A 12127-nucleotide genomic window follows, 5' to 3' on the forward strand; every position below is an offset into this window, starting at 1 on the left:
TTAAGGGTCTACAAGGTTTGATCTCTCTCAGCCCTTCAGGGCAGCTTCTAGGACTTTATAGCCAGGGAGCGTCACACGGGCCCGGAGTCACTGCCCTGAGTTCAAATCTGAGCTCCGACACTAGCTGGGAGAATCTGGGCGAGTCATGGCACCCGGTGTACCTCAGTTGGTTCATCTGTAAAATGGGCTGGAAAAAGAAATGACAGACCAGTCGGGTATCTCTGCCAAGAAAACTCCAGGTCGGGTCGCGGAGGTTCAGACACATTAGCAGACCCCGTCAGGTGTGACCCCCGACATCCAGGAGCTGTTCCAGGCCCCCTCCCTGCCAGGACCCACACCCAAGGCAAGGAGCATCCGAGACTCGGTGGGCGCCGGCCATCACTCCTGGCTACGTGTCTGAGCCGTCCTTCTCCGGCTCCTTGCTGCTCGCACTCACTCACTGAGGGTGCCCCCTCAGGCTCAGGCCTGGGTCCGGTCGTCCTGATCCACATCTTGCCACTGGTTCCGGAGGGGAAATCGAGGCAAGTGGCCCCGCCCAGCCCTCCCTCACCGAATCCCTCACTTGCAGGTCCTGGCAGTGGCCCCGGTGTCACGGAGCTCTTCCGAATGAAGCTCAAAGGAAACTCCCAGCCCGGACCCTCGAACACGGCGGTTCTTCCCCGTGTGTTCTCCTCTGCTCTCACACTTTCACTGACCCGCTCAGATGGACCTGCCCAGCCCGCCTTCTGCTAGGCGCATCAGAGCGGCGCTTCCAGGGCCAAATCCCGAGTCCCGCTGGGCCCTTTCCTCCCCTCTGGCCTTTGGAGGCCTTGGTCCCCTCCCACACTCCAGACAGCTGAGAAATCGGGCCTCCTCGCTGGTCCGCACACAGGACACGCCACCTCCTCGCTCTGGATGTTCTCATAGGCTCTCCCCAGGGGCCGGGGTTCTCCTCTCCGTCCCTCCCACCTCCGGACTCCCCTGGACTCCTGCATCCCTCCTTCTGCAAGAAGTTTCCCTGCTTCCCAGCCACTTGTGGAGACAGAGAGAGAGAGACAGAGACAGAGACAGAGACAGAGAGACAGAGAAAGAGAGAGAGAGAGACAGACAGACAGAGACAGAGAGAGAGAGACGGAGACAGAGAGAGAGACAGAGACAGAGAGACAGAGACAGAGAAAGAGGAGAGACAGAGACAGAGAGAGAGACAGAAAGACAGAGAGAGACAGAGAGACAGAGAGAGACAGAGAGACAAAGACAGACAGAGAAAGAGGAGAAGGAGGAGGAGGAGGAGAGGAGGAGATAGATGATAAAAAGATGGAGAGGATAGAAAATTGGAAAAATAGATGGAAATATGGAGAGATGGATGGAAAAATGGAAAGACAGGGAAGGCTAGACAGATGGAGAGAGAGGTCAAAAGATAAAGATATCATGAATGTATTTTTTTTTTTTTTTTGGCAAGTTGCTTCCCCACTAGAACACGAGATCCTCAGGGCAGGTTTTTGCCGCTCTTTGTTCCTCCAGGGCTTAGCACATTTCCTGATATACAGAAGGTGCTTCATAAATGCTTGACTTACTGACAACCTCTCAGTGCCCTCGTGTCTCTTAACACTGTCAGCTTCAGAGAAGGGTGGAATTGCATTAGTAGGAAAGAGCAGTTCCCTCTTCCAGTGAAATCCCAGTCCCCGTTCCTTTCTGTTCATGTTGGGAAGGCATTTCCCTGCTCTGAGGATCAGTTTGACCCTCTGTAAAATCTGCTGGATTAAGATTTCTACTTCTGTGGGCCTCAGTTTCCCCATTTGTTAAACCATGGCCAGCTCTAGAGAAGGTGTGATTTCTATGGCTCCTGCTGCTGTTTCTCACATGCAATATCTCATTTAATCCTCACAACAGCCTCCTGAACCAACTGTGGTTATCCCCATTCTACTGCTGAGGAAACTGAGGCAAGCAAGGCTCAATGAGGCACCGGCCAAATTTGAACTCGGGCCTGCCGACTGCAGGCCCGGCACTCGGCCACGGTTCCGGGGCTCGATGGGAAGCTGAGCGCTTTCTCTTCCATCGGGAGCTTCCAGTGCCCAGGCCCCGGCTCCGCGGGGAATTTCTCCCGCTGCCCCTTTCCCAGCCGGGAGGGGGAGGGGCAGGGCTGGAGCCGACGGCCCCCAGCCCCTCCAGCCCCTGCTGAGCAAACACTCCCAGCTCCTGGGATGGGAAGCTCGGCTCGGGGTCTGGACCCACCTCTTATCGCAGGAATCCCCAGCTCTCCGAGGGGGGCGGGGGACGGCTGCGGCGCTCCCAGGGACTGGCCCAGAAAAACACCCCCCCCCAAGGAAAACACTTCTCCGGGCTCTGGGAAAACACTGACAAGGGCTCCCAGCCCCTTGGATGGGGGCGGGGAGGGGGGAAGGGCCTCTTTTCTCCTCTGACAGACTTCAGAGACAAATGGCTCCGGCAAGGAAGGGGGAGGTGTGTGAAAGCGAGTGAGAAACGGTAGGTGAGCCCTCCGGCGTGCAGGGAGAGGCGGCTAAAGAGGGAATCGGGGTCCCCAGGGTCCTATTCCTAGGCTGGGAAGGGACCTCGGGGTCACCTCCGGCCCCTTCGTTTTGCAGAACGGGAAACTGAGGCTCGGAGAGTGACTGGTCTAGGGTCACACAGGCGGGGACTGGCGTTGTGCTGAGTAGGTGTGGATCCGGGGAGGGAGGGGGAGGGTTGTGTATCAAGGACGGGGAGAGAGGGGGAGAAGGGGGCAAGAGGCCGTGGGAGCGAGGGGTGGAACGGCCGGAGGAAAGGAGGGCTGAGGGTGAAGGAGAGCGCCGGCTGTGTGAGCGGCATCGGGAGAGGAAGGAAGGACTGCGGGGGGCGGGGCGGGGGGGCTGTAAGAGAGGGGGGCAAGAGGGCGCGCGCATGGGGGAGCCGAGTGCCGGGCGGGCTGGGGAGAAGGGCCGTCAAGGACCCGGGTCCGCGTCTGCGGAGGCAGGAGGGGAACCTCCATGCCGGGCCTCCCCCCTCCCCCCGGCTACCCCGGCCTCCGAAGGGGTTCGGAGAAGGAAGTAGCCAGGCTGTGCTGCTCCAGAGGCCGGAACACCCCGGGAGAAGGCGAGGAAGCGGGCTGGGAGGGGGCGAAGGGGAGGGCGGCGGCATCCCGGCCCACCCCGCCTCTGCCCGCAGGCTGGCCGGCGGGACCCAGTCGGGGCTCCCCGCGTCCCAGAGGGCAGCGGCTGGACTGAGCCGGTCCCCAGTCCCGGCAGGAGCGGGAGAAGGTAACAGGGGAGCGGTGGGGAGGGGAGAGGGGAGGAAGGGGGGAGAGGGCGGAGTCTGGAGGCGGAGGGGAGGGGGTCCGGGCCGCGGGAAGCTGGAGCCGCGGCCCGGAGCGGGAGGGGCGGCCGGCTCCGGCCCTTCCCCCGAGGGGTGGGGAAAGCGGCAGCCGTGACCGCCTCTCTTTTATAGGACCCCGAGGGGCCGCCGCCCACACACTCCGGCTTCGGGGTCGCGCCGGACCGGCCGGGCCGGGCCGCGCAGCCATGGAGCCCTGGAGCCCGGAGCCCCGGGTCCCGGCGCCCGACTACTACTACGATTACTACAACGGCTCGGGCGGGGCGGCGTGCGCCGGCGAGGACGAGGGGGCCGAGGACTGGGAGCTGTCCTACTCGCTGCTGCCCGTGCTCTACATGCTGGTGTTCGTGCTCGGCCTGTCGGGCAACGGCGTGGTGATCGTCACGGTGTGGCGCGCCCCCGGGGGCGCGGGCGCGGGCGCCGGGGCCAAGCGGCGCGCCTCGGACGCCTACATCGGCCACCTGGCCCTGGCCGACCTGGCCTTCGTGGTGACGCTGCCGCTGTGGGCCGCCTACACGGCGCTGCGCTTCCACTGGCCCTTCGGGGCCGCGCTGTGCAAGCTCAGCAGCTACTTGGTGCTGCTCAACATGTTCGCCAGCGCCTTCTGCCTGACGGGCCTGAGCTTCGAGCGCTACCTGGCCGTGGGCCGCTCGCTGGGCCGCCGGGGGGGCCCGGCCCCGGCGCGCGGCCGGCCCGGGACGTCGGCCGCGCTGGCCGCGCTCTGGCTGCTGGCCGCGCTGCTGGCGCTGCCCGCGCTGCTGCTGCGGGACACGCGCGCGCAGCCGCCCGCCAACCTCACGGTCTGCGACATGGACTTCAGCAGCGTGGCGGCGGCGCCCGAGCACGAGGCCTACTGGCTGGGCGGCCTGAGCCTGGCCACCACGCTGCTGGGCTTCGCGCTGCCCGCCGGCCTCATGGGCGTCTTCTACTGCTGCATCGGCTGCGCCGTGAGCCGCCACTTCGGGGCGGGGCCCGCGGGCACGGAGCGCCCGGGCCCCCGGGGCCGGGGCCGGGGCCAGCGGCGGCGCCTGCTGCGCCTCCTGGCCGCCCTGGTGGCCGTGTTCGCGCTCTGCTGGCTGCCCTTCCACGTCCTCAAGAGCCTCTACGTGCTCAGCTGGCTGGGGCTCGTGGCGCTGCCGTGCGCCGCGCAGGCCCTGATCGTGCGCCTGCACCCCTACGCCACCTGCCTGGCCTACGTCAACAGCTGCCTCAACCCGCTGCTCTACGCCTTCCTGGACCGCCGCTTCCGCGCGCAGTGCCGCCGCCGCCTGCCGCGGCCGCCGCTGCTCGGGCGCCGGGCCCGCCCGCCCGCCTCGGGGCCCCCGCTCGAGGAGCCCGCGGCGCCCGCCTCGTCCAGCGCCAGCGCAGCCAGCGGCCACACGCAGCGCTCCGAGCTGGCCTCGCTGGCCACCAAGCTGTGACGGGCTGGGCCGCTGGGAGCTCCGGGCTGGCGGGCCCCTGGCGGGCTTCGGCACCCCGGATCTGGACCGAGGGAGGGCGGGCCCCGGGGGACGGGCCACGCTGCTCGTGTGCTGGGTGTGACTTCTGCAGTCCAATAAAACCTTCGCGGGAAAGGCAACCTTGCGTGCGCGCTTCTTTCCAGGGACGGGCGCTCGAGCCCCGCGCCCAGGGGGTAGGGCCTCCCTTTTGGACCAATGCCGCAGAGCTCCCAGCCAGGGCACGTGTCTGAGGTGGGGTCGGAGACAGGCCTTCCTCGCCCGCCGCCCCGAGCCCCCGGAGCTGCCGTGCTAGCGGAGGGGAGCCGGCCCTTGGTGAGCTCGCGGGATCTCACGTGCGTAAAAATCGGACACCACGTATCCACAAGAATAGGGGCAGAGGGGCGTCGTGCGCCCACGGACTTGGCCTTTGGGTCCGAAGACCCGGGTGCAGTTACAGCCTCGGACAGCTCCGGTCAGAATCCGGTGTGACCCGGACCGTGCCGGTCACCCCAGTTCTCCCAGAAACTTCCCTAGTAAGTGCCAGAGCCGGCGCCCAACTCGATCTGGCTGAAGGGGGTCTCTTCGCCCGGGGTTTCTAAGAACAACGTTTAGTCCCTCAGTAAGCATTCAGCGGGGGGAGGAGGGGCCCCAACAACCCTGCGGCTTCATCTCTGTCGGATAAGGGACCCCTCCTCCCTCCTTGACCTCGGTCTTTGTCCCTGAAGGAAATGCTACATTTTAGTTAGAACTTCGCCTAAAATAAAGATGCTGTTCTCCGCCCTCCCCCCTCCCAGCCCAGCCCGGGGGCTGCCTGCTCCCCAACCCGCCAGGCCGGGCGATGCTCGGACCCCGCTTCAGGACCCTAGAGGAAGCCCGCGGGGGACGTAGCTTCAGCTGACCCTAGAAGGGAATACGGACTCGGGCACCGGCTGGGCAAAGGCGCGGGGGGGGGCGGGTACGAGAACCTTGCCGGTGAGTTGCGGCTAATCGATGGGTCGGATTTCTGCCAATAGAGACGCGTTAGCAACCCCGAAAATACCTTTTTGGTTTTTTTAAAGGCGCGGCCGTCATCTCCAGCGGAGGCGGGGGCGGGGCCGAGTTCTGGACTCACAATTCGACCGAGACCCGGGTGGAGGGAGGAAGAGACACACCCAGGTGGGGAGGAGGGGGCTCTGAGGGGGAAAGGAGGCGGGGGCTGTCCCGGGCGCTCGGAAGCGGGGTGGGAGGGCGAAGCGAGGGCAAGAGGCTTGGGGCTTTAAAGGGCAAGCCGTTAGATGGAACTGACCCCCCTCCCCGCCTCCGGCTTAGAAACCGGGAGTTCTTCACTCCCAGTCTCCCCTCCCCCTCTGCCCACCGTTCGGTTCCGAGTGTTTCTGTCTGCCTGCCTGCCTGCCTGCCTGTCTTTCTCCATCCCTCTGTTTCTCTCTTGTCTCTCTCTCTTTCCTCGCTGTCTCTTCTCTCTGTCTCTTCTCTATGTCTCTCTCTGTCTCTCTCTGTCTCTTCTCTCTGTCTCTCTCTCCCTCCTCTCTGTCTCTTCTCCTATGTCTCTCTCTCCTCTCTGTCTCTCCTCTCTGTCTGTCTCTCTCTGCTTGTCTCTCTCTCTTGGCTTTGTCTCTATCTCTCTCTGTGTCTCTGCCTGCCTGCCTGTCTGAATGTCTCTGTTTCTCTCTTGGCTTTGTCTCTCTCTTTCTCTTTCTCTCTATGTCTCTGCTTGTCTGTGTCTCTTTTCCTTTTTCTCTCCCCCCTCTCTCTTCTCTTTCTGAGAATACCATATACTCAAACCATTCCCCTCAAGAGACAGAGGAGGACATTGAGACCCAGGGAGAGGAAGCCCAGGGCGCACAGCTGGCTGAGGGGTTGGGGCCAACGTCTCCAGCCCCCAAGGCCCGGTTCCCTCCCCAGGTTCCCTCCCCATGCTGGGGCTTTCTCTTTGCCCCAGTCCAGGGGAGCCTGAGCTGCCTGAGTCTTGACTGTTCCCCTTAATTGCAAAGGTCTTCAAACCAGGGCTCTTGCAGAGAGCCTTAAAATGGGGCACACTTGTGGGGCACAGAACTGAAACTGGCTCTGGTGGGGCCGCTGGGGCCCCCCAAATCCCGGACTCCTCCCATGCCCCATTCCTTGGCCAGGTCCCGGTGCTCCCTGGCAGATCTAAAGGACACAGAGGGACTTGGGGGTGGGCCAGCTGCGGGCTGCTGAGCTCTGACTCTATTAGGCAGCTGCTCCATCGCTCCCCCTTAATAGCGTCCAAGAATGGCAGAGGGGGGTTTTAAAACCCTTTTCTATCCCTTCCCCGAAGCTCACCGGACTAGCCAACAAGCCAGCCTGTATGTTGGGAGCTGGGGATTATAAGACCCATGACACCCATGAGCAGAGTTCCCAGGACAGCAGACCCGAGAGGGCACCCAGTCCAACCCTTTACCTTACAGAGGAGGAAACTGAGGCACCAAGAGACAGGCAATAAGGGGTAGAGACAAGATTCACCGTCCCCTGATTCCTCCATACTCAATGTCCTTAGCATGGGTCACAGACCTGAGAGCCAAAATCTTCCTCTAGGTCCCTTCCCTTCCCTAATGGATGGGAGGACTTCAGATTTTTCCTCTGGTGCTTATTAATTGTGTGGACGAGTCACTTCACTCCCCACTCCACAGGCTGTTTCTTCAGATGCAAGAAGAGGGGATTTCTTAGGTGATCTCTAAGGTTTTTTCCAGCTCCAGATCTAGGATCCTATGTAACCTGTACATTGTACGGCCCAAATGCGGTCTCTAGTGACGGGGAACTCACTGCACTTTCTTAATCCGTCCAATCCTGAGTTTTCTCCTCTTCTTCACCTGTAACAGGGTTAATTGTACCTCCATTCTCTCCCCATCCACCATCAAACAACAACAACAAAACACGCTCAACTAACCTCAGGGTTGCAGTATTTTCACACTTTGGGGTCATTACAATCCACTGAACCCCTCCCCAACATCCCTCAATTCTAATCCAAGGCCATGCTAGTCTTTTTTTTTTATGTAGCTTTTTATTTACAAGATATATTCATGGGTAATTTTTCAGCATTGACAATTGCAAAACCTTTTGTTCCAACTTTTCCCCTCCTTCCCCCACCCCCTCCCCCAGATGGCAGGTAGTCCCATACATGTTAAATATGTTAAAGTATATGTTAATATACACATATATATATAGTCCATAGTTATTTTTCTGCACAAGAAAAATCGAATTTAGAAATAAGGTAAAATTATCTGAAGAGGAAATCAAAAATGCCAGTGGACAAAACAGAGGGAGTGGAAATGCTATGTAGTGGTTCACACTCATTTCCCAGAGTTCTTTCGCCAGGTGTAGCTGGTTCTCTTCATTACTGAACAAATGGAACTGATTTGGTTCAGCTCATTGTTGAAGAGGGCCACGTCCATCAGAATTGATCATCATACAGTATTGTTAAAGTATATGATCTCCTGGTCCCACCATGCTAGTCTTTTAGCCGGGAGGTTTCCATGTTCCTTATCGACTCTGTTCTGGACATAAAGTTGTTGTCTCCTTTAAGAGAATCCATATCAAGACCCTTCTCCTTGTCCGTTTCCCCTCATAACAAGGTGCCGGGAGATGGCCAGAGAAGTAACTCAGGACCAGACATAAGTCCGGCAGGAGCAAGTTTTCAGGCCCTTCCCCATCCTGGCCATCCTAGTCTGTCCTGGGTGCCCTCCCAGCCGATTCTTTCTAAAACGTGGGCCGGGAGAAAACCTATAGGACGCAGAGTCAGAAGGACGATTTAGAAAGCAACAATAACTTTGTAAAGAGGAAGGGATTGGAAAGCCTTAAGAACTCTCTGATGGAGGTGGTGATCAGCCTATGAATCCAGGGATGGATGAAGCTGCTGCTCATCTCACAATAGCGAACAGACGTTCTCAAATACACAATAAAACCTTGTTTTTAATACAGCCGATGTGAGAATTCTAGTTACTTGATTATGTATATTTATTAGAAGGATCCTGAGGGTTTTTTTTAATTATTAAGGGGAAGGTGGGAGAAAGAAAAAAATAAAATGCTTGATATTTAAATAAAACGATGGAATCAAATATTTTTAAAAATAAAAAGGAAAACCAATTGTTTCCAGAACTGAATGAAATAATCCATGAAAATTAGCTTAAGGAGAGTGATAAATCCAAGATAGTGCAGCATAGTGGAAAGGGGATTGGATAGGAATGAAAAAAATTGGGGCTCAAGACCCACTCTTGTCCACCTGCATGACTTGGAAAAGTCTGCGATACCGATCCATCGATTATACAAAAAAGGGCTTGAACTGCACTAGCCTTGAGGTTCCTTCCAGCTACACCATCTGGGATCCTACTAATGTTGACCCCCCAATTCTAAGAGTAGGCAGAGGTGGTGAGGAAATGCCAGGGACAGGAAGCACAAACCGGGTGTCCCCAGCCACTGGCGCTCAATGGGTGTCTTACCTGCTCTCCTCCACTAGGCTCCCCTCCGCTCAGTCGCAGAGATGGCCAATTTTGGGGGGAGGCAGGAGAAATGCAGCTGATGGGACCCCCCCCCCAAAAAAAAAACATCCTTCCTTCCCCTTCTCTGTAGGTTCAAGGTTCGGGGAAGGAAGTCCTCCACCGGATCACATTTCCGGCACCCCTCGGGCTTACAAAGGCTCTTCCCAAGCACCCCTGGGCTCCGGCTGGTACTCTGTCACGAGTGGGGATGAGCCTCCGGGACACTGAAATGGCAGCCCAGGTTCCAGGCGTGGGACTGGAGGGAGAGCCGGCTCCCAGAAGGGAGGGCTGGCCCGGGATTCGGCTCCTGGCCGCGCTGGACAGCTCCCCTCCTCCGGAGGCTCCGGCTTCCTGGCGCTGGGCTCTGTCCCCCACCTGCGGCGCCCCCGCGTCCCGGAGCCGGGACAAGGCCCCAGTGTGCGCCCAGCAGGAAGCCCTGGCGCGCTCCGCGGGGCTCTTGGCTCCGGGGCCCCAGAATCCTGCCGCTGATCCCTTTCACCCCCCACTTCCCCGCACCTGCAGGCTGAGGCAAGAGGGCTCTGTGGGGAGAAGAAATGGCGCTTCCCCCCCCCCCCCGCGCCCCTCTGGAGAAGGAGAGGGGCGGCAGCCCCTGCTCAGGATGCTTCTTACTGCAAGGGGGGTTTCCTTGGAGACAGGAGCCCGGCTGCCGCTGGAGGCACAGAGGGACACACACTCCTCCTCTGTGCCCGGCCCCGGCCCCAGACAATGGGCTGCTTCACTCACGGGCACCTCCGCCCGGACCCCCCCGCCGCATGGCTACTTTGGCTCCCACCTGCCCCAGGAGGGGGAGGTAACAGTGAAGCAGTGTCCGGGGCCGGGGAGAGCTGAGAGGGACCAGAGATAGCGGAGGAACACTGCTGGAGGTCTCGCGGTCAGGTGCCGGGACTGGGAAGGCTTCCCCTGGGAAGCGATCTTAGAATACAGATCGGGGGCTTGGGGAGCCGCCGACGGGGACTGAGAACAGACTCTAGAAGGTGAAATACCAGCTCTGGGATTCTCTGAACCTCCAGAATAAACGTCCCTTCCTCTTCGGACCTTAATCCCTCCGCACTCTGATAGCTCATATCCTAATAATGCCCCTGATCCACAAAGCCAGGATAATTCCAGCTAGGAAGCTTGTCTCTCACAGCTTGGAGCTCCAGGGCAGCGAGTCCCACAGACTCCTTCCCCGAGGTCCATGGGTAGAACGAGGCTGGGGAAAGGACGCCTTTATTTTCCCTACTCTTTGGTTTCCTGGTAATTCTAAACTTTTAAAAATTCGACTCCAAATTCGAAACAAACAAATGCTCTCAATCTGTATTAGAGAAATATGAATTAAAATAGCTCTGACAACTCTCAGATTGACTAAAATGATAACTATTGGAGGGGATGTGGGAAAATTGGGGCACTGATACATTGTTGGTGGAGTTGTGAGATGATCCAATCACTCTGGAGAGCAATTTGGAACTATGCCCTTTAAACGTTGTATACCCTTTGACTCAGAAACGTCGCTACTAGATCTGTATCCCAAGGAAATCATTGAGGAGGGGAAAGGACCCACACGTGGGGAAAATATTTGAAGGGGCTCTTTTTGTGGTAGCAAAGAAATGGAAAATAGGGGGGATTCCCATCAATTGGGCAATGGATGAATAGGCTGGGGTATATTTGTGATGGAATGCTGTTGTGCCAGAAGAAATGATGAGCAGGCAGATGTCAGAAAAACTTGGAGACTGACATGAAGGGATGCTGGGTAACAGAATCAGGAGAACTTGTGCACAGTAAAAGCAAGATTATGTGCCGATCCTCTATGAGACTCAGCTCTTCTCGGCCATAGAGTGATCCAAGACAATCCCGGCAGACTTGTCTGATTCTGCGACCCCGCTTAGGGTTTTCTTGGCAAAGATCCTTTGTCATTTCCTTCTCCAGCTCATTTTACAAGTAAGGAAACTGAGGCAAACTGAGTTAAGCGATTGACCTCGAGTCAGAGAGCTAGCAAGTGTCTCATCACGAAGATGAGTTTTCCTGACTAGGTCGACAGCCCTAGCCACTGTGCCACCTAGCTGCTAACTTACCCAACAAAACTGAGTCTATTCCTAGGGCGTGAGGTGGGATGGGGAGGGAAGGGGGAGGGAGGAAAGAGTAATATTCCAAGCTTTCACTTCTTTATAGTGATGGGGTTAAATTGTGTTTGCTCGTAAGTGAGGCTTTTTGCTACTTGAATTCTTTCTTTGCTGTTTGCAATATTTTCCCTTTGACCTGGAAGCTCTAGGTTTCGACTCTAATGTAACCATAAGTTTTCATTTGGAGATTTTTTTCTATTCCCACTTTACCTTCTGGTTCTAAGAAATAGGGACCGGGCTTAAAAAAATAATAATTTCTTGAAATAAGATGAGCACACCATGATGCTTCGGCTGCTTCTTGACTCCCCTCCTGCAAATCTCTTCTCCCATTGATGAATTTTTCCTGGATCCTCCATTTTGGAAAAGAGCCCCGGATGATTCTCTTGCCTCTGCCTGGGTACCTCTTCTTCCTCCCTTCTGCTTTTCGGCCCCTCTTTTATTTAATTTCTCCTATTAGAATATATTTCTTAAAGTCAAGGATTGTTTTTCTCCTTGCCTGTAATTAATTGTACCTCCTCCTCCTCCTTCTGCTTTTTGGCTTCTCTTTTATTTAATTTCTTCTATTAGATCATAAATTTCTTGAAGTCAAGGCTTGTTTTCCTCCCTGCTTATACTTCATTGCACCTCCAGTGATTAACACAACGTCTGCTACAGAGCAAGCATTTAGTAACTTCTTGTTGACTGACACAGACTCGTTTCCCATTTTTTCTATTTTCCTTTTCCTTTCAGTCAACAATGAAACATTTTATTCTTTTATGAGTCATTATCT

General features: G+C 57.1%; 1 protein-coding gene across 3 annotated transcripts; it reads left to right on the top strand.

Moving 5' to 3' along the window:
* Positions 1-1275: 1275 nt before the first annotated feature.
* LOC127543804 (apelin receptor B-like) lies at positions 1276-4885 on the top strand. Of its 3 annotated transcripts, XM_051970121.1 has the most exons (4): positions 1276-2463; positions 2583-2650; positions 3142-3233; positions 3421-4885. In XM_051970121.1, exon 4 carries the CDS (start codon positions 3495-3497, stop codon positions 4725-4727), a length of 1233 nt encoding a protein of 410 aa, XP_051826081.1. In that variant the 5' UTR covers positions 1276-2463; positions 2583-2650; positions 3142-3233; positions 3421-3494; the 3' UTR covers positions 4728-4885. The 3 variants fall into 3 exon arrangements, with proteins under 3 accessions (XP_051826081.1, XP_051826071.1, XP_051826062.1); XM_051970111.1 differs by having other exon boundaries at positions 1276-2650; XM_051970102.1 differs by lacking the exons at positions 1276-2463; positions 2583-2650 and having other exon boundaries at positions 2665-3233.
* The last annotated feature ends 7242 nt before the right edge of the window (positions 4886-12127 follow it).

Source organism: Antechinus flavipes, chromosome 1 (assembly GCF_016432865.1).
Source record: "Antechinus flavipes isolate AdamAnt ecotype Samford, QLD, Australia chromosome 1, AdamAnt_v2, whole genome shotgun sequence".
In the NCBI taxonomy this organism is placed as follows: domain Eukaryota; kingdom Metazoa; phylum Chordata; class Mammalia; order Dasyuromorphia; family Dasyuridae; genus Antechinus; species Antechinus flavipes.

What these genes read in the sequence shown, in the direction of transcription:
- LOC127543804 (XM_051970111.1), top strand. Translation starts at nt 3,495, where the DNA reads ATGGAGCCCTGGAGCCCGGAGCCCCGGGTCCCGGCGCCCGACTACTAC.